Source organism: Triticum aestivum, chromosome 6D (genome assembly GCF_018294505.1).
Source record: "Triticum aestivum cultivar Chinese Spring chromosome 6D, IWGSC CS RefSeq v2.1, whole genome shotgun sequence".
NCBI classification, from domain to species: domain Eukaryota; kingdom Viridiplantae; phylum Streptophyta; class Magnoliopsida; order Poales; family Poaceae; genus Triticum; species Triticum aestivum.
The window spans coordinates 244,081,191-244,102,874 of record NC_057811.1 but is presented as its reverse complement, the minus strand read 5'-3'; the positions used below and the strand labels follow the sequence as shown (position 1 = coordinate 244,102,874).

The 21,684-nt window shown below is 45.6% G+C and overlaps 1 protein-coding gene across 2 annotated transcripts; it reads right to left on the bottom strand.

Annotated features, from left to right (window-relative positions):
- Nucleotides 1–1,863: 1,863 nt before the first annotated feature.
- LOC123144540 (chaperone protein ClpC1, chloroplastic) lies at nucleotides 1,864–17,491 on the bottom strand. Of its 2 annotated transcripts, none has more exons than XM_044563744.1 (10): nucleotides 17,284–17,491; nucleotides 16,115–16,706; nucleotides 15,625–15,740; nucleotides 15,376–15,498; nucleotides 15,120–15,305; nucleotides 14,699–14,914; nucleotides 10,637–10,854; nucleotides 9,814–9,889; nucleotides 9,647–9,736; nucleotides 1,864–3,401 (listed from the first exon to the last, which is right to left on the bottom strand). In XM_044563744.1, exons 2-10 carry the CDS (start codon nucleotides 16,659–16,661, stop codon nucleotides 2,223–2,225), a joined length of 2,751 nt encoding a protein of 916 aa, XP_044419679.1. In that variant the 5' UTR covers nucleotides 16,662–16,706; nucleotides 17,284–17,491; the 3' UTR covers nucleotides 1,864–2,222. The 2 variants fall into 2 exon arrangements, with proteins under 2 accessions (XP_044419679.1, XP_044419680.1); XM_044563745.1 differs by having other exon boundaries at nucleotides 16,115–16,717; nucleotides 17,284–17,421.
- Between the last annotated feature and the right edge of the window lie 4,193 nt (nucleotides 17,492–21,684).

Below are 21,684 nucleotides of genomic sequence, written 5' to 3'. Positions count from 1 at the left end.
CCCTCTGATACTTCTTTGGCCCATCAGGTGTCTTCTGGTCTAGAAAAATTCTCCAAAACGTTTCGCTATATTTAGACTTCGTTTGGTATTGGTTTTCTGTGAAGTAAAAGACAAGCAAAAAACAGCAACTGGCACTTGGCACTATGTCAATAGGTTAGTCCTAAAAAATGATATAAAGTTGCTATAAAATTATTGTAAAACATCCAAAAATGATAATATAACAGCATGGAACAAGTAAAAATTATAAATACGTTGGAGACATATCAGCATCCCCAAGATTAATTCCTACTCGTCCTCAAATAGGTAAATGATAAAAACAGAATTTTTGATGTGGTATGCTGCCTAACATGTTCATCACATATTCTTTTTTTTTATAGTATGGACATTTGGACTTTTATATGGTTTAATGCAATAGTCTAGTTTTGACATAAAGATTTCAATACTCAAGCATACCAACAAACAACCATGACTTTCAAAATATCAACACTAAAGAAAGTTATCCCTAGCCCATCTTACTCAATCATTGATCCATTCATGAAACACACTCGCATATTAGCTACAAATACGATCATAGTGCCCCTTAATTGGTGCTTTATAAGAGAAGATAAAGACTCAAATAAAAACAAAATTTGCATGAAGTAAATAGATAGGCTTGCAGAGGGGAGTAGGGATTTGTAGAGGTGCGAGAGCTTAAAGCTTAAATATATAGATAAAATTTTTTGAGAGCCATACTTTCCCGTCAAGGAAAGATGACCGAGTAATTATCAATACTTTTCATATTAGATATGCCATTTCATATTAGATATGTCATAGGCGGTTCCCAAACAGAAAATATAAATTTATTCCTTTTTCTACCATTCTTTACAATCCATGGGTTAGCCATACCCATGGGTGTTTTTTATACCAACACTTTTCAAAAAAATTATTGTTTGACAACATAAAGTAAAAAAAAAATCATTTCATGACTAGCCATCCCAATTACCATCATACTCTCGTGCAATGACAAGTGAATAAATAGTTATCCTGAGAATAACACATCTAGCATGGAAAATGTTGGCCACCTCCTACCGCTTCATGAGCGATACGAGCACACAAAAAGGAAATTTTATTTTGAAAATTAAAGATGCACATACAAAGCTTAGAACGGCATGAAAATACCGCATATAGGTAGGTATAATATATGCAAAACTGGGTTTAAAGATTTTGAATGCACAAATAGTATTTCTACTTAATACAAGTGGAGGCTAGCAAATAGATTGAGAAGCAATCAATCAAAAAACGAAAAATCACATAAACGAGCATTAAGCATAACTAAGACCGAATAATGCACCACAAATAGTATTTTCACCATGGCAATTCTAGTATTTTGACCATGAAAATTATTTTTGTATGAACCACGACAAATTGTAGTGCATGTATCGTGGTAAATTTAAGTAATTCATCGTAGCAATTTTAGTTTCTGCTCCATGGCAAATTTGAGTCATCAACCTTGCATTTTTGAAGTAATTGACAATGGATTTTTTTTTAGTTGTGAACCATGTCAAAATTATTTCATGAATCATGACAAATTTTAGTAATTCACCATCACAAGTTTAGTTTCTTAATTCTCTTTTCTATAACATGTCCAAATTTATTTTAAACATAGAATAAAAAATTAATTAAAATATATCATGACAACTTTAATGTAAACATCCTGCAATTTATATGCAATGAACATGGCAACTTTCAACCCAAAAAATCATCAAAGCATATCAATATGAAATCTAGTTTCAAAGATCTCGTCGCGACAGATTTAATGTTGAAAATGATTTTTCAATCAGACTTTTCATTTAAAAGATAAAAAAAAAACCCAAAAGATTCCCATTGACATCATTAGTTTTGTCATTCCAAAAGATTTTCACTGACACCATCAGTTTCGTCATTTATACATGCATACGGTGACATGGCATAATGTGTACTGATGGGGACGGGAGTTTGGTCTGGGGGTCCTCGTGCCACACGTGTGGCAGATATAGGCATCCTAAAAATAAAGCCTCCAGATTCCTTTCAAAAGCAAAAACAGAAAATCTAGGCGTGCCGGTGAGCTATACGGAATCTTCTAGTGCCTCGCTTGCAAGCAATATCTAACGACACAACACCACCTAATGAAAGAGAATTGGTGTCAGCTCCACGCCACAGCTTGTGCTGAAACAATGGGTTCCGTAATCATGTGCTCCGTATGATTAGGTGCTCAAAATAGGTGTCAGCGGCTCCAGGACACCGTTGCCACCATTGAGAACTATAACTTTGCCTTCTGAATCAACATCTACGATAGCGGAATCACCTTCTTTGACCTCGCCAGCCAGCATCTTTTCTGCCAGGCTGTCTTCCAACAGCCTCATGATAGCGCGCCGCAGTGGCCTGGCACCGTAGCTTGGGTTGTAGCCGTCATCCACCACCCTATCTCTGAATCTTTCAGTCACTTGAAGGTCGATTTCCTTTACCTTCAGCCTGTCAAACACTTCTTTCAGCATAATGTCTGCAATTTCCTTCACCTCCAGCTTTGTCAGCTGGCGGAAAACAATCATCTCATCCAATCTGTTCAAGAACTCAGGCCGGAAGTACTGCTTTAGCTCCTCAGTCACCAGGCTCTTAATCCTGTTGTAGCTGGTGTCCTTCTCATCATAGTCAAGGTCAAATCCGATCTTGCGGCCTCCCTTCTCAATGACACTGCTTCCAACATTAGATGTCATGATCAACAGCGTATTCTTGAAATCAACAGTCCGCCCCTTGCTGTCAGTCAATCTTCCATCTTCCAGTATTTGAAGCATCATGTTGAAGACGTCTGGATGTGCCTTTTCGATCTCATCAAAGAGAACTACTGTGTAAGGGCGACGACGAACTGCTTCAGTTAATTGACCACCCTCAGTATAGCCAACATATCCGGGTGGCGACCCAATTAGTTTTGAAACAGTATGTCTCTCCATGAACTCACTCATATCAAGCCTGATCATGGCTTCCTCAGAGCCAAAGTAGTACGATGCCAAAGCTTTAGCAAGTTCTGATTTACCAACACCGGTTGGTCCAGAGAATATAAAACTAGCAATAGGTCTGTTTGGGTTCTTGAGGCCAACACGGGCTCGACGGATTGCACGGCTAATAGCTTTCACAGCCTCGTCCTGGCCAATGATACGTTGATGCAGTGTTTCCTCCATCTTCAGGAGACGGTCAGATTCATCAGCGGAAACCTTCTCGACAGGTATTCCAGTCCAAGAGGAGACAATATGCTGGATATCTGCCTCCGTGACCAAAGGACCAACTTCACCAGACTCGCTCTCTGCCTTAACCACTTCCTTGCTCTTGTCAATGATGGCCGTAATCTGTGCCTTCAGTTCCATTTCTCTGTCTCTTAGTTCCCCAGCCTGTCAAACAATAAGTTGGTAGGGAAAGATCAAAAGGCAATACCAGGGAGTGGTACACTTCAGTGCTGCAATAGCAGAGGAAAAAAATATGACCAATCTGGGAGGGGTTTCGCCATGCACAATATTAGTACTCTCATTCCAAAATAAATGATCTTCACTTTGCACAACCACCAACATGCAACTTTGACTCTTTTTGTATATGAATATGTCGATAAACATTAAGAAATTATATTGTGAAACTACTTTGCAGGAAATCTAACAATACAAATTGCACCTAAGCAACCTCAATAGATTCTATTAGTTGTTTAAGAATAGACTGATAGAGAAAATTTTGACTGCACACTTTCAAAAGCCTCGTGGATGGGCTCTTGGCCAGCACAATGGTGTCTCCCCACCGGCACAAGTTTCGAACCCTGTGGATGAGATTTAATCACATTGGTTAATTTCATGAGAACATGTGTCTCAAACCTTCTCTTAATTAGCGCATCTCCAACTAGACCCCCTATTCCGCCCCATTTGTCCCGGGGGACAGCCCAAACACTGCCCGGATAGAAAAACGCAACCCTGCCGGAGCCCCCATACCCAGCCCATATATTTGGGCTGTTCGGCACACCTCAAACCGCCCAGACACGTCCGCCACGTCAAACCCGACAGGGCGGACCCACCCCAAATCACCCAAATTGACCGCCCTCTCCCTTGCGTCGGCCCTCCCTTTCCTGCATCCGCACCGTCGCCCTCTCCGATCTTGTTCCACGTCCGCGCCACCGACCTCCTCCGTCCTAGTCGCCCAACGCCCGCTCCACCATCCGCCCGCTGACATGGACGATGGGTTGACCGAGTCTGTGGAGGTCCCGACCATTGGGAATAAAGCAGAGACCATCACCCGCAAGGACCAGCCTATCCGGCAGTGGGCCTACGAGAAGGCCGAGAAGCAGGCTGCAGCGGAGGACGTCCTCGACTTAGAGTTCGTCGCATCACATCCGTCTGCCACGCCCATGCTCTCGCGCACTCCCGCGTCGTACGGCATTCTGGCTCCGCAATGGGCGGGCATCCCGGATGACTTCACGCGACAAGACCCGACTTATGAGTTGGCATGGCACATGCCCATGGACTATTCAACGATATGTCACAACCAAACCCACAGGTAATTTTTGCACATTTGCATTATTGGACCAATTTTAGGATCGTAGTTTCTTGCGGGGCAGGTTTAGGAGTCCGTGATGGATATGATAAATGACGATCAAGAGCGTCCAAAAGATGGGCGATCAAAATTCGCCTTTCGTTTGATATTGGGCAATCATCGGGCACACAAAAAAAGACCAAGACAAGAGGAAATGCATACTTAACCCATGAAGATATCTTGTTGTGTAAAGTTTGGTTGGCCACAAGCATGGATCTTATATGTGGAATTGAGCAAAATGGCTTGGAGTATTGGGAAAAAATCACCCACGGTACCATGAACACAAGCACTACATGGAACCGCATCCAATCCATACCGACCACAATAAGAGCTCTCTCCAACATAGACGGACCGCCATCCAAGAGTCTGTGAGCAAGTTTTGCGATGCCTTTGCTCAAGTGGTGAATAGGAACCAAAGTGGCATTGGAGTCCAAGGCCATGTAAGCTGTGTTTGCCCATTTTTCTTGTTTGCTTCATTTCTTGAATCACTAGATACTAAGCTCCCTAGGAACGGGGCTCCCTGGTGAATCAAGGTTGTGGGCATTGCATGGGCCCTTTTGACAGGGGTGATTCAAGTTGGCTGGACGGTTGGGCCTATTCATCGGTAATTTGTGCCTGGCATGTTGCTCCTGCGACCGGTCCAACTGAGAGAAAGAGAAAGTGCATGCACGTCTCCACTTTCCTCTTCCTCCTCTCGCCCCTTTCCCCCGGTCTTCGCCGTCGCCACCCCACTGCTACACCGCCGCTTCCTCCCCGCATCCAGGTCATTTGCCCCCACCTCCATCACTCTCTATCCCATTATGCCCATCCTTCTATTGCCATCAGCGACGGCAATCCTGGTGAAGTTGAGCCACAATGCCTTGCTTCTGGAGAGTCCGCCATCAAGGATGGTGTGGACCTTGTCAGGGAGCACCATTGCTCGTGCCTCCTCACGCCCATGCTAATTTTGCGGGCTCCATCAGCCGGAAAGGGAGGAGAAGGAAGAGAGGTACAAGGTTCTTGGATGTGCAAAGGGAGAGGATAGTGTTTGACCAGGATAGGATGATCATCGAGACAGAGGATGAAGATGGAGAAGACGAAGAAATTGGAGGAAATGAAGCTTGAGAAGGCCAAGGCATATGAGATCATTGAGCTTGGGAGAGAAGATAAGGCTCGCGAGGATCGGGGAGGAGTCGAAGATCATGTTAGCCGACAGTAGCCTCACGGATGACCATGCCAAGGAGTGGTTCACCAACCAAAAGAAGGAGATCAACGAGTGCAATAAAGGTGATTGATTCATTTGTATGTCACCTATGTATGAATTGTTGGATTTTATTTGTCGTGGATTATTTTGGCTTGGGTTGAATTGCTAAATTCTATGATTGTTGAATTGGTTGTATGTTATATTGATCAAATGATCTAAGTACATGCCTTATGGATTTGAGGTTTTGGATGTGAGGGTGGGGTTGCCCGGGCAGACAAATGGGGGTCTATCGGCTATGTTACAAAAAATCCAAGGCGCATAGTCGATCATCCGAGGACCAAGCAATTACATGAGACACGACACTGATATGGCTACATCCCCGGGGCTTGACTATGGGTGCTACTCCCCGTGACACCGTCACAATACCGCACACTGGCCACCCGGGCGCCGGCACACACCGCTGGCTACCCTTGCATGTCTGTGCTATTATGTTGGCATAGGTTACATCGTGTGTCTACCCCCACTATATGAGAGGCCTAGGATACAAGTGTCCTACTAGGACATGACTCCATACCCTGTAACACAATACAGCTCAGAGTCCAACTGTAACCTACATTGTACACAATATTCGACACAACTCTAACAAACTCCACCTTGGCGAATATTCTTCACCACCATGAATTCGCCAATGCGTCAAACTTTCAAGTACATTGGACTTGAGCTTATCCCGTGAGTACAACTGCTACTCCAAAGACCCCATATGACTCCACCTGCAACTTGTAGTCCCTTCTTTTCTTGACCATAGTCAACGCTCGAGCGAAATCAAGTTCCACTTCACTCTAGTTTGCGCTCCCAACTTCCAGAGTGTCCGTTCAACACCATAACACACTGATCACTGACCTGCGTGAAAGTGAACAACTCACATGTTGGGTGTCACACATAAGAGTTACCTAAACTCAACATCATCGCTCTTCCTTGACCGCTTGTCTGAAACTTGAAGGAATTTCACCGCTGGTTGTAGTCATCCCGAGTCAAATTCGCAATTGTCTCACCACATGTATGACCACCAAAGCCCTAGCCCATCTCCATGTCCCGTGCATACAGCAAGCCTCGCCGCTATTACCGCGTCGAGCCTCTGCTGTATTGGTCGAGTATCAAGGGTCGCGAACCCACACCACTCAACCCCCACTGCAGAGTACCACCAATCATCATCGACCGATGACGAGTTCCACGCTTCCATCAGACCACTAGGCTCCAGTCCGAATTACGTGCCTCTCGCTTTTTTCCCGGCTGAAATAGGCTTCGATTCTCTGGATCCACACCGTAGCCCCTCAATCCAGCTTCACCTTCAACATGACTCCATGGTAGATGATCACTCCGCCCTCGCGCCCCGTCGACTTCAAACTCTCATGTGCACCGTCTTGAATCAACCTCGCATCATAGTCTTGTCGAAACCACACAAGCCCTCAGGCATGTGCCACATGTTTCCACACCCTAGAAGTCGGTCACCATCAGCATCACGCTCTTATGTCATCGTTGCTGATCCCACCACCATATTCTGTTCCAACCGACATCCAAGATGATCCGTCAGACTATCAAGCCCGACCTAGCTGAACTTGTCCGGCTGCACGATATGCTCGAGACTCCACAAGCCTTATACACACATCACCAATCTGCCATTGTCATGGTAAAACCTCGTGTGCAATTAGCAACACTTCCAAATGAAATTTTCACTTTCCTGGTAGTCTCCTCCATGGGTGCACCAAGCCTTTGCCTCCCATACCCCCCCAAAGCACTCTTTATTTATTGTGTTGTTGTCCATGCCACGTCAATACCATATATAATGCAGATTTTTTTTGTCCAAACAAATCTCTCGGTCTTGATTCCTTCTGCTCCCTACTCATAGCACAACGCAACAACCAACAAAGGCGCATAGCACCCTTGCACAACGCACGTGCACACCTGCACACCACAAATCACAAACTGCCAGTGCCCTCGCGACCACGCAACTGCTCCACTTGCATGCGACCGCACGCCTCACGCCAGCCCATGCCTTGGGCCGGCCGGCTGCCATCCGCCTGCGCTGCTGCTCCTGCCTCGGCCGCTACCGGACCTGCATCCCGCGCTACACCATGGGTTGGGCCTTCGCGCCTCGCACGCTGTTGCCGCTCCTGGTTTCGATCGGATCGATCCATCTGATCTGACCACTGCTTGCGCGATACGTCGCATCGCCGCCGAGAACTTCTACCTGCTTCCAATTGCTTCTTCCACTCTCGTCGAGAACCACGCCGCAGCCGACTGCATCTCAAACTCGATACTTCCTCTTAGATCAACAATCCGCAAACTCCACGCAACCTTGCTCTGATACCACTTGTTAGAATAAATCCAAGGCGCATAGTCGATCATCCGAGGACCAAGCAATCACACAAGGCACGACACCGATATGGCTACATCCCCGGGGCTTGACTATATATGAGAGGCCTAGGATACAAGTGTCCTACTAGGACACGACTCCATACCCTGTAAGCACAATACAACTTAGAGTCCAACTGTAACCTACATTGTACACAATATTCGACACAAATCTAACAGGCTCTTGCCCGCAGACGCGTCCACGAACATATAGGGGATCAAATTAGGCAGAGTGTGGTTAGAGTGCTCTTAGAAGTCATAGGGGCTCCTCCCCCTCGTGGTCTCATTCTAAAAGCATCAACTGCTTGAAATAGAGGTATAGTAACTCGAGTTGTCAATTGGTGAGACAATGTGTGTGGATATGATCTACACACGTAAGCACAAGATTCTGACGTATGCATGCTTCATGCATAAACCCATCTAAGATCCCACCTGATAGTGAGCTTAAGTCGGATGGGTGCATGTATTATTCAAATTTTGATATTGAGGATCGTCCAGTTGAAAAGGAGGCAGATGATGGTGAGCCTGATAGCTTACCTTTGGATCCTAGGAAGGACAATGATCAGCACAACATTGATAATGCTAGGAAGGATGGCAATTTTGGTGCCAAGGGCCCTCCTGGTATACTCCTGGCCTTTTTTCCATGCACTCGATGTATTCGGCATTAATGGATATACGGGCCAGGTTTAGGTCTAGAAGATTATGGCATCTTAAATTACCGTTGAAGATAAAAGTATTACTTAGGTTTCTCTGCCAAGAAATTATACTAAGGATAATATAGTCAAACGGATGTGGCAAGGGGATACTCGTTGTAGCTTCTGTTATGAACAAGAAACCATTCAACGTCTCTTTTTCTATTGTTGTTTGGCACGTATCGCATGGCATGCTTTGTTTTTAGCCTTTAATATCACCCCACCCCATAGTATTTCACATATTTTTGGGGGTTGATAAATCTTTAAGATCTCTTATTCTAGTTGGGGCAGCAGCAGTGTTTTGGCCCATCTGGCTATGCAGAAATGATGTCTTCTACAAGAAAAAAGTGCATTCCTTCATGCAGGTGCTACTCTCATGTACCAGTTGGTTGTGGTTATCAGCGTTATTACAGAAGGCATAACACAAGGTGTTGATGGAGCTTGGCGCAAAGAAGCTTGAGTAGATACCAGGGAATTTATGTCCCGGTTTGGATGCCATGCCACTGATAGGCCTCTTCATGTTTAGGATAGTTTTGATTGGCATGAGGTGTAGTTATTCCATGTTTTTGATTTTGCCCTCCTTTTGGCGAGATCAAGTTTTTTATTTCTGATAAACATTGTACTAATAAGGTTGGCTATATGCATCTAAGGATGCAGAGGCCAGGGGCAATAAAAGCTTCAAAAAAATTTCTAAAAAAAAGTAACACGAGTTGCTACTAATACATGCATTCTTTAAAAGACAGCACATTAACTCAGAGCACATTTGCAAGAAAGGTACCTTCTCAAAATCTTGGCCACGTACTGCCTCGTTCTTATCCTTGGTAACCTGGCGGAGTTCTTTGTCCAATTCTTTGGCTTCATCAGGGAGCTGCGACACATTTTCATACTTAGATAGAAAAGCATCACCATATGTAAACTGGGTAACAATAAGCTGTGTACTGATACCTGAGCATGCCTCAGTCTGACGCGTGATCCAGCTTCATCAATCAGGTCTATAGCTTTGTCAGGCAGGAAACGATCACTGTATGACAATAATAAAACTTTACACACTTACCAAAAATTAGAATGTTTGTAGCTACTGTGTAGAGCTCTAGTTCTACTCAAAGACAACATATATCTAAGTTTGTGACAACGAAACTACAAATCTCATCGTAATCACTAGGCTGAACCTAATATCAGCCTCAATATCCACCTCGCACTAACATTATTTCTTTTCTGCATCGGGAATTAACTAGACAGTATTAGTGACATGGAGAAGCCAGCACACAGAAATGAACATCTGCAGTGCCTAAGTTAGTTTGTCGCTTATTATTAAGATTAATATTTTCAATTCTATCTAGCAACTGCTCATGGATATCAGAACAACTAAGAAATAGCACAATAATTAACAAATTAAATGAGTTGGTTGATGTTTGGTTAGGTGCTGACTGCAATACACCTTTCTCCACAATTATGATACACAACATTGTTCTACTGACTTCCATTCTCTGAACTTCTTAATTTTCACTTATCTTAAGTTATGGATAAACTAATAAAACAAGCCTGGCTTTAAAAATTGTAGAAATCAACACTGAAAAATTTACTAAAACATCTGGTAATTGGCCAAAAAATTGGTGTAGAATTAAATTTTCCTAAATGTTCAGGAACCATTGACGTTAAACAGAACATGTGCAACTTCAAATCAAGCTACCGCAAGACTGGACAAACTTCAACTCTGCAAACATTTTAAGAACTAATAGGACAAACCAGATCTTATACTAGTGCAAACCTGATATACTGGTATGACAATTTCGCAGCAGCAACAAGAGCATCATCTGTATATTGCAGCTTATGGTGAAGCTCATATCTCTCACGAAGGCCTCTCAAAATTTGTATGGTTTCATCAACAGTCGGTTCTGGAACCTTGACTGGCTGAAATCTTCTCTCCAGTGCCGGATCTTTCTCAATATGCTTTCTGTACTCGTCCAGCGTTGTGGCACCAATACACTGACGAAAGAAAACATCAAGTCATCAACCATATGGAAAACATAGATATGTGAAGTGTTGAACTGGTATGGGCCTTGGCCTGGCCCAATCCACTCTGGTCCAGAAGGCCTAAGCCCATGTAGGGGGAAGGCTGACCTAGATAAGGAGGAGCCAGATGCTGTCTGGTATGGTGCGCGGCTACAGACACGAGTGAGGCACTTCTCGTGACTCAACATGGTATCAGACCTAGGCAGCGGGGCCCAATGGGAGTGCGGCGACGGCAGGGCTCATCTCGGCGAGGACTCCTTCTCCCCATTATTCCCTCCTTTCTCCCTCTCAAGGCTGTGCGGCGGCTCGCCTCTCGCAGTTGGAGTGCGCCCACGGCTGTGTGCGAGCGAGGGAGGCAAGGAGGCGGCGTGCTGAGCTGCATGGGTGAGCACGCGGGGGTGGCTGGTGTCGCGCTGCTGGAGCTGCTGCTGTTGTTGCTGTGTGCAGCTGCTAGCCAGGGGGGAGGGGACCGTGCAGCTGGAGTGCTATGCTGCTTCGTGCTGTTGGAGGCTGTTTGCAGAGGAGAAGGCCGTGGAGGCTGCTTGTTCCTGCTGCTGTTTGCCGAGAAGGCTGTGACTGGGCTGCTCTGCTGCTGCTACTGAGTGTTTGGTGCGGAGCACCCCATGGACATCACCATGGACTCTACACCAACACCGCAAGCGCGAAGTGAACCGATGACTAGAGCATGCGCACGTGCTATTGAAAACAAGGTTAACTCACTCCTCTTGAAACTACCCTTCATTTCTATGAGACATGGCTACTACCTCAAGCGGAGACCCTATGCATACTCAGGTACCAAGGAAGCAACCAAAACCATTGCGGAAGAGGAGCACCGAGAAGAAGAGAAGGAGAAGGATCCTTAAGAACCCAGTACTACCGGGCACCACCCCGGTACTTCCAGGCCTACTACTGGCCTCGACGACCCCCGCGGTGCCAAGCTACTGTTTTGGGCCGGCACTTCACCGGCACCAGCCCGGAACTACCGGCTCCGACACCAGAACTACAGGCCTGGACGGCACCAGTGCCCAGGCGCCGGTACTTCTGGCCCTACTCCGGCTGTGCAAACTTCAGGCCACATGGAACTACCAACCATGACCCCGGAACTACTGGCCTGCCTGCGCGCAGTGAGTTGGGCCACGGCCTATGTACCCCTTGTTAGGATGATCTCCACCGTGTGGGCCCAACGGCCCACCGGGCCCTTAGATCCGCACCTTGATCGGGGGCGCTCAACCCACTATGGGTGACGGACCCTGTCACCTGCACTATATATAAAGAGGTGGGGGCCGGCGGCTCGCATCACGAGGTTCGTCGCGACGCCGAACGCCCCACCTACATCCCTACCGATCTAGGGTTAGTGCAGTGCTGATGGGAAGCTCCGCCACCACCTCGCCATCTCTGCCATCACCACCGTGCGACACAGCACCACCATGGCCTCCGGCTCGAGCTCATCAGGCCAGGCAGAAGGTAAGGCTACCGGAAATCCTACCCTACACGATCCCATGGATCTAGCACCCCTCTCTACCTCCCTAGACTATATATTCCATGCTAGATTTCGAATTAGAGTTAGCAAAGTATATTAGACAAAACAAAGAGGGCCCTGCTCATCTACCTCTCCAATTGGTGAAGAATCCCAAGGGATTATCAAGACCGCCCTTGTGGGAAAGATCCATCTTGGATTCAAGCCCCCATCTCCCTAGTGGATTGAGAAGAACCTACCCTTGTTACCTTCCCTTTGTTGTGATTGGATCTTGAAACTTGTGTGGTTTGCTTTGAGAGTCGATGTATGATTTGGATCTTGCCTTGGTGTTTATCCTTGTGTTGGCCCGTTCGGATGTCCGCTGGCTTCCAACTTCCCGAGAAGCCCGCGAGAAGCCAGCCGAACGGAAGCGCTCCGAGAATCTGGCTCCTGGAGAATGAGCAGCAGGCAGTGCAATTTTTGGGAGCAGCCCCGGCCCAGCTTCGAAAAAACAAGAAGCAGGAGTTGTAGGAAATTACACTCGATTGCCCTCCCAAAGTGGACGCTCGAACCGTTTTCTCTCGCGACTGACGCTCGAACCATTTTCTCCCGCGAGAAGCCAGCTCGCCCAGCCGAACGCGAGGCCATCTCCCGCAAGAACCCTTAAGTTCTTCTCTTCCACCTCCAAATTGTGCAAGATTGGGCCACCTAGGGCTTTCCCCTACATCAGTGTTGCTGTTGTTGATCCTCCCAAGTGACGATGGGTGAACCAAAAGGCCTTACTGAGATTCTCGAGCAGATCTCTCGGTTCCTCGCGGGCTCGAACTCTAGGGCCATCCTTACTTGACAGGAAGTGGCTCAGAAGATCGAGCTGTCGCCCACTGACATCAAGCTAGCGGGTGCTACCAACTGGTCTTCGCGAGGCAATGCTGGCTGTGGAGCAGAAAGACCTTGATGAATACTTGTTGGGCACTGTTGAAGAACCAGGAGACGAGACTAATGTGGAGGGAAAGAAGTGGAAGACCATCAACTCTTTGCTTATTGGGTGGTTGTTGAACTCAGTGGTGCCCTCCATTGGACGCTATGTGGAGGGACTAACCACATCTGTTGAGATACGGAAGATTCTGTCCACCCAGTACTCTGGCAAGGGCAATGTCATGCTCATTGCTTAGGCTGAGGGGAAGATTAATCAGATGCGCCAAGGTGACATGTTAGTGATGGCATATGTGGCAGAGTTGCAGGCTTTGTGGGCAGACCAGGATAACTATGATTCTCTGGAACTCTATGATGCGGCTTCAATCGAGTCAGGGCACAAGTGGATGGGACGCAGGCGTGTGTTGAAACTTTTGGATGGCCTCAAAGGTTGTTTGGCAGGAAAGCATACCTACTATACCAAACTCTCTTGTGCCTACTATTGATGAGGCTATTGCAGCGATGACTCAAGAAGAGGTGCGGCTTTCTCTTGAACAAGCAGACGTGAAGGTTGTGCCTACTTCGATGTTTGTAGTCACCGAGCGCATGGAGTGGAGAGATCCCAGGGGCTGAGATACTTGAAGGGCACACCGGGTAAAGGGTTGTGGTTTGCGAAGAGTGAACATCTTGAAGTGGATGGCTATAGTGACTCTGATTGGGCTTAGTTGTCAAGATGATAGAAGATCAACTTCTGGCTACTGTGGGTTTGTGGGAGGAAACAGACTGTTGTGTCTAGATCAACAGCAGAAGCTGAGTATAGAGCCTTATCTCAAGGGTTGAGTGAGATGCTCTGGGTGAAGCACCTACTGGGCAAGTTGAAACTTCTGAGGACGGGACCATTGAGGGTGTGGTGTGACAATCAGTTAACAGTTCAACATGATAGGACAAAACATGTGAAAATTGATCACTTCTTCATTAAGGAGAAACTTGATGCTGGGATCATCAGCCTTACTCATGTCAGCTCTGGGCAGCAGTTTGCAGATTGCTTGAAGGGACCGGGAACAAAGGACCGTAACTTGGCATGTGACAAGATGGGGATGATAGATATCTACCACCCATCTTGAGGGGGAGCGTTGAGCCAGTATGAGCCTTGGCCTGGCCCAGCTCCACTCTGGTCCATACGGCCCAAGCCCATGTGGGGGGGAGGCTGATAAGGAAGAGCCAGACGCTGTATGGTCTGGTGCGCCGTTACACACACAGAGAGAGGTACTTCTCACGATTCAACATGAAGCGATTATATCTATCGTGGTTGACTGTCAACTTAAATACAAGTTGCATAAATATATCAAGTCACCTACTGGACACGGGTTTTGACGACATCTAATGCACAGAACCAAAAGAAGGGAGCAAGATAAACAGAAACGGCTTACAACTTTTTCTTGTCATTACCTGCAATTCACCTCTTGCAAGAGCAGGTTTCAAGATGTTGGCTGCATCGATTGCACCCTCAGCTGCACCAGCTCCAATCAAAGTGTGCACTTCATCTATGAAGAGAATGATATCATCACTTTGCTTAATTTCCTCCATAAGCTTCTTCAGCCTTTCTTCAAACTCTCCACGATACTTGGTGCCAGCAACAAGCAGCCCCATGTCAAGTGTAATAACCTAGGTAGTCAAAACAACACAAAATAATTAATATCTTGGAAGAGCACTAAAGATATACTACATGGAAACATATGTTTTTAATGCATCATCCACTAGCAATGTTGGCCTCGAGAATACCTGTCAGGTAAGGAGCATGATGCTTTTTGGGCAGAAAACTTGTGTAGACAGCAGAAGAAAAATACGCAACTAAGAGTTTTACACTAACCTTTTTTCCTTCAATTGTTTCTGGAACATCCCCGTTGGTAATACGCTGTGCAAGTCCCTCTGCAATAGCAGTCTTGCCAACACCTGGCTCTCCAATTAGGCAAGGGTTGTTCTTTGTTCGCCTGCCTAATATTTGGGTGACACGCTCAATTTGGTCCTGCCTGCCAACAACTGGATCTAGTTTACCCTGCAAAACATAACAGATTCACATCCAATGTAATGCAGCAAAGAAGCGCAGCAATGGGAAATGAAATTACCTCTTCAGCTAGCTTCGTCAAATTAGTACCATATTCTTCAAGTGTGGGCATTTTTTGACCACTGCTTCCACCACCAACACCAGCACCAACAGCTTCTGTGCTTTCACCAACCATTCTTATGACCTGCATAGCAAGTCATGTATTATGTCTTATATAGTGCAACTTGAAAAATGTAAACTGGAAGGCAAAGGTAAGAATATTGTCTGTGTACGGAAACATGTGAACTGAAAGGCGAAGAAAGAGGATTGCCTGTGTGCGGATGTTGTTTGGATCAGCGCCGAGACTTTCTAGCACTCGGGCAGCCACACCTTCACCTTCACGAAGCAAGCCCAGCAGCAAGTGTTCAGATCCTATGTAATTATGACCTGACCATTGAAGCACCATGGTAGGTTAACTATCAAATCTACACTGAGAACAGATACATAAGGGACAAATTGTCAATATATGGGCATATGCATTCAGCCCATTACTTCCGTAGGCCCAAAAGCCCATTAAATACACGTACCCCCTTCCATCATGACCTTAAATTATACCATGAGCAACTTTTTCGAGTACAAACTGTATAATTTTTGTGGCACATAATCTACATTCATTGGTCAAACTGATGGTCAAAAATTAACACTGACATACATGGGCGCCATGTAAATTAGGACAGAGGGAGCAGCATGACCTTAAATTGTCTGCATAAAGCATGAGAAATAATATGAGCTAAAGTTGATGGGTCTTAAAATGTCAATACCAAGTTGACGAGCTTCTTCAAGCGATAGCTCCAACACACGCTTTGCACGGGGTGTGAAAGGAATCTCGACGGCCACAAAACCACTGCCTCGCCCAATGATCTTCTCAACTTCTACACGAGCATCCTTAAGATTGATGCCCATTGACTTAAGAACCTTAGCTGCAATACCTGTACCCTCACCAATAAGGCCAAGCAGGATCTGCTCTGTCCCAACAAAATTGTGGCCTAGACGTCTCGCTTCCTCTTGAGCAAGCATAATCACCTTGATTGCTTTCTCTGTGAAGCGCTCAAACATGGCACGGACAACCATTCTAGACCCCTTCCCTCTTGGACGTGCAAGCTGACTTGCCACAATAGAGCCGAAATCATGCCTGACCACAGATTTCGTATCAAGAAAGTTTGCCCTCCTCAGTCCTTGAAAACCTCCAAGGGTAATGGTTTGTGTCTCCATACTACGGAACGATGTCGCCCTGGCACGCCCACGGACCTGAGCGCAGCTGTCATATACAGTAGGAACAATTGCTGACTGGACCAGAGCCCCCTCCATGCCTGTATGTCTAAAGGAAACTTGAAGCTACCCTTCTACCAAGACCTGAAAATGTACTGCTGAAAATGGTGAGCATAGACAAAATGCCATGATGGTCATCGGTGCAGCTAAGACAGACACTTTATTAAACGGCACCCCGCAAGGCAAGAAGGTCTGATACGTATCCCAAGCCACTCTGAAGCAAGCCGAAACTGAATCAGCAGCAGAATTGCATATATATAGAAGAAAAACATCGCAGTTTCTCCCACGGATATCAATGAAATTTAGTCTTATACAAGCACTAGGGATAATGATGCACTTCAAATCCACTGACAAAATTGTTCCCAAACCCTAATACCGAAGACTAGCACAGCACAGCCAAGGTGCCCAATAGCCAATCCAATCCCAACCACAAGGGCAATAGGCCGCCCTACCATTACAAGCATAAGCTGGCGAGCTAAATGGAGCTCCTACTAGTACAGAAATGGCGAAAATAGTTGGTGCAGAACCAAAATACCAGGAAGGAAATTCGAGGAAAAGAGAGAAAGAAAAAGAATAACTCTTATGGAAACATCGTCAGCGAATCGCCAGAGCACGCCAAGGGACAAGATACGGAGAAGCAATGAGTTGAGCGATCTGATACCTTGCGTACGAGGAGGGGCAAACCATGGGAGGGAGGGGGGGCGGCTTCGGGAGGAATAAGAGAAAGGATATGAAGTTTATACACGGGGCGGGGACAAGTATGGATAAGAGTCAGCTGCGTTACGTCACTCGCCGCTGGCATTCCCTTCCTAGATGCTCCGCGCGAACCCTCTCAGGTACTCCGTCGGATTTCGTGTGGGCTCAAAAATGTTCGATCATACCGCACCTCAGGGCGAACGCCTCAAATTTCTGTGTTTTTATTTTAGAAAAAAGGTTGTCGCCCGGTTTTTTGAACTGTGATATTTGACACATGTGTGCCATATAAACAAAACTGCCACACCTTCACTTCTTTCACTTTAAAGTACCACACGATCCCCTTTCCTTCGACCCTGCCTTCTCCCGAACGACCCCACGGTCTCGCCCAAGAAACCTGCTTCTCCCGCACATCTCGCGCGCCCACCCCTGAGAAAACTGCTACTTCTTCACGTCTAGCACACGATAAAAAAACATTGCGCACGTGGGGTTAGAACCCACACCTCCTTGGCACCAAAGCGCGCCACCACAACCAACTCACCCTTAGGTATTTGTTGCTCAAACTAAAGAAACTAATCGTTTTGACCCTTTTTTTTTACAATTTTGTTACTACAAAAAAAGTACAGAAAATTACCACGATTTCCTCTCAGGACAAAGTTACCATGTTATTCACATGCAAGTTATCAGGCCTGTGTTGCGTAAGTTACCGTCCTATTTACATAGAACTTATCAGGTACTATGTTTCAACAACTACACCCCTTTCAAAGTTACTACTGTGTTTTGTACACAAGTTATAAGGTCTTTGATGTGTAAAATATTGTGGTACTTACACATAAGTTATCAGGGTATGTGTACATCAACCTCGCCACTGGTCAAAGTTACCATGAGGATTGTACATGAGTTACCGGGTCTACAGTTCGTATACTATCGTGGTACTTACACCTAAAAACCTGGGTGTGTTTCGATAACTTTTTCCATATGTCAAAAATTACCAAAGGAAAACAAGTAGTTAAAAACATACACTCGCCTTGCGGGGCCTCTTAGATGAACACAACACATGGTATGCCACGGAAAAGCCACATAATGTTTAGTGTCATGAGGGGCACACGTGCTCGTGGGTTGGCCCAGAAAAACGGCCCACTTTGACCCGCTGTAGGCGTGATAAGTTACGCAAAAACATCGTGATAATTTTTGACATATGGAAAAAGTTACTAAAACACACCCAGGTTTTTAGGTGTAAGTACCATGATAATATACGAACTGTAGACCCGGTAACTCATGTACAATCCCCCATGGTAACTTTGACCAGTGGCGAGGTTGATGTACACATACCCTGATAACTTATGTGTAAGTACCACGGTATTTTACACATCGAAGACCTTATAACTTGTGTACAAAACACAGTGGTAACTTTGAAAGGGGTGTAGTTGTTGAAACATAGTACCTGGTAAGTTCTATGTAAATAGGACGGTAACTTACGCAACACATGCCTGATAACTTGCATGCGAATAACATGGTAACTTTGTCCTGAGGGGAAATCGTGGTAATTTTCTGTACTTTTTTTTGTAGTAACAAAATTGTAAAAAAAAGTCAAAACGATTAGTTTCTTTAGTTTGAACAACAAATACCTAAAGGTGAGTTGGTTGTGGTGGCGCGCTATGGTGCCAAGGAGGTGTGGGTTCTAATCCCACGTGCGCAATGTTTTTTATCGTGTGGTAGACGTGAAGAAGTGGCAGATTTCTCAGGGGTGGGCGCGCGAGATGACTGTGATATTTGGCACATGTGTGCCATATAAGCAAAACTGCCACACCTCCACTTCTTTCACTTTAAAGTACCACACGATCCCCTTTCCTTCGACCCTGCCTTCTCCCGAACGACCCCACGGTATCGCCCAAGAAATCTTCTTCTCCCGCACATCTCGCGCGCCCACCCCTGAGAAAACTGCCACTTCTTCACGTCTACCGCACGATAAAAAAACATTGCGCACGTGGGATTAGAACCCACACCTCCTTGGCACCAAAGCGCGCCACACAACCAACACCCTTAGGTATTTGTTGCTCAAGCTAAAGAAACTAATTGTTTTGACTTTTTTTTACAATTTTGTTACTACAAAAAAAGTACAGAAAATTACCACGATTTCCCCTCAGGACAAAGTTACCATGTTATTCGCATGCAAGTTATCAGGCTTGTGTTGCGTAAGTTACCGTCCTATTTACATAGAACTTACCAGGTACTATGTTTCAACAACTACACCCTTTCAAAGTTACCACTGTGTTTTGTACACAAGTTATAAGGTCTTCGATGTGTAAAATATCGTGGTACTTACACATAAGTTATCAGGGTATGTGTACATCAACCTCGCCACTGGTCAAAGTTACCATGGGGGATTGTACATGAGTTACCGGGTCTACAGTTCGTATATTATCATGGTACTTACACCTAAAAACTTGGGTGTGTTTCGGTAACTTTTTCCATATGTCAAAAATTACCACGATGTTTTTGCGCAACTTATCACGCCTACAGAGGGTCAAAGTGGGCCGTTTTTCTAGGCCAACCCACGAGCGCGTGTGCCCCTCATGACACTAAACATGATGTGGCTTTTCCGTGGCACACCATGTGTTGTGTTCATCTAAGAGGCCCCGCAAGGCGAGTGTATGTTTTTAACTACTAGTTTTCCTTTGGTAAAAAGTTACCATCATGATTATATTGTAAGTTATCGGTTATGCGGTTCTTATATTATCATGTTATTCACACAAAAATTATCGGGGATGTTTTGAACAACTTTTTCCCGGGACAAAAAGTTATCATGGTGATTCTAGGTAACCTATCAAGCCCGCAGTGCTTAAAATATCATGCTATTTACACAAAATTTATTAGGGGCATGTTTCAGCAAAATCCCCCCCCCCCCATGGGTCAAAAACTTATCATGGTGTTTAGTTATCGCAGTGCATATGTTTTCATGATATTTACACATAAAAATACCAGGGGAGGGAGGTATAGTACCGTGCTATTTACACAGAAGATACCGGAGTATCTTTTCAAAAAAAAACCTTCCCTATGGTCAAAGTTACCATGGTGTTTCTACCTTAGTTATCAGATGTGCGCTGCGTATATTACCATCTATTTACACATAAATTATCGGGTATCTTTTCACATTTTTCTTCCCCAATGGTTAAAGTTACCATGATGTTTGTATCTAAATTATCAGGTCTATGGCGTGAATGTTATCGTGCTATTTACATAAATTACCGAGGGCCGGGGTTCAACAAATTTCTTCCCAATGATCAAAGTTACCACGATGTTTTCACCAAAGTTATCATGTCTTCAGTGCTTATGACCATGCTACTTACACATAATGTATCGCGTGGTATACAAAAGTTATCATGTTAGTGGTGCGTCATTTATCGTGGTGGTGATGGAGAATTTACCACGAAAAAAGTTTATGTGCCAGGTTTGATAGGTGAAACAAAAGTTTTTCAGTGCTAAAATATTAAAGGCAAAACATGTCAAAAACAGTATTTCCCTTAGCTTGTTAAACAATGAGTGTCATAGGTGAGGTGGTTAGCTCCCTTCGTTGATTACCTTTAGACTAGAGATCAAATCCCAAACCAAGCATTATTTTTTCCCAAAAATCAGGAAGGCGCGTGGGGCCGTAACTGATGATTGAAAGGAAGGAAATCGGGAGGGCGGGAAAGGAAGGAGATCAGGAGGAAAGGTTGGAAATCAGGAGGGCGGGAAAGGAAGGAAATCGGTAGGGCGGGAAAGGAAGGAGATCAGGAGGAAAGGAAGGAGATCGGGAGGACGTGCGGGACTAAAGGTGCTGGATGCGTGTGGCAGTTTTGCAATCTGCCACACGGTTGCCACTTACATATTTCGTTTAAATTAATGAAGCCCTTACAACCAATCAACGGTACAAAATAACACAGAAGAAGAAAGCAAAGAAAAGAGCCTCGGCAAGATACATGGGTGCCGAGAGGCAACAACAAAGCTCAAAAATAAGACGGGAGACACTGGAGCCCTCATACATGCTCGAAAGACCAATGCTACAAATGGAGCCGACTCAAGAAGAAGATCAGCTGACGGAGAGAGTTATGACAATGCCATCGCCTGGGCGCCCAGCAGACTAGCGCCATCCAGTTCCATCGCCAGAAGGAGCCCCCAGCTCCTCGCACCGGCTCGAGAGGCGCCACACCGTCGGACGATGGAATGTTCACCGCCCTAGAACGCGGATGGGGACCAGGGCTAGGACACCAAGGGAGGTCTTCTTGCACAACCGTCTCGTCGAACCTAGCTCTGCACGAGAGCACCACCGACGAGGCAAGGACCCGACACATGACGAGAAGAAGCTGTTGTTCACAAAAATCCCAAC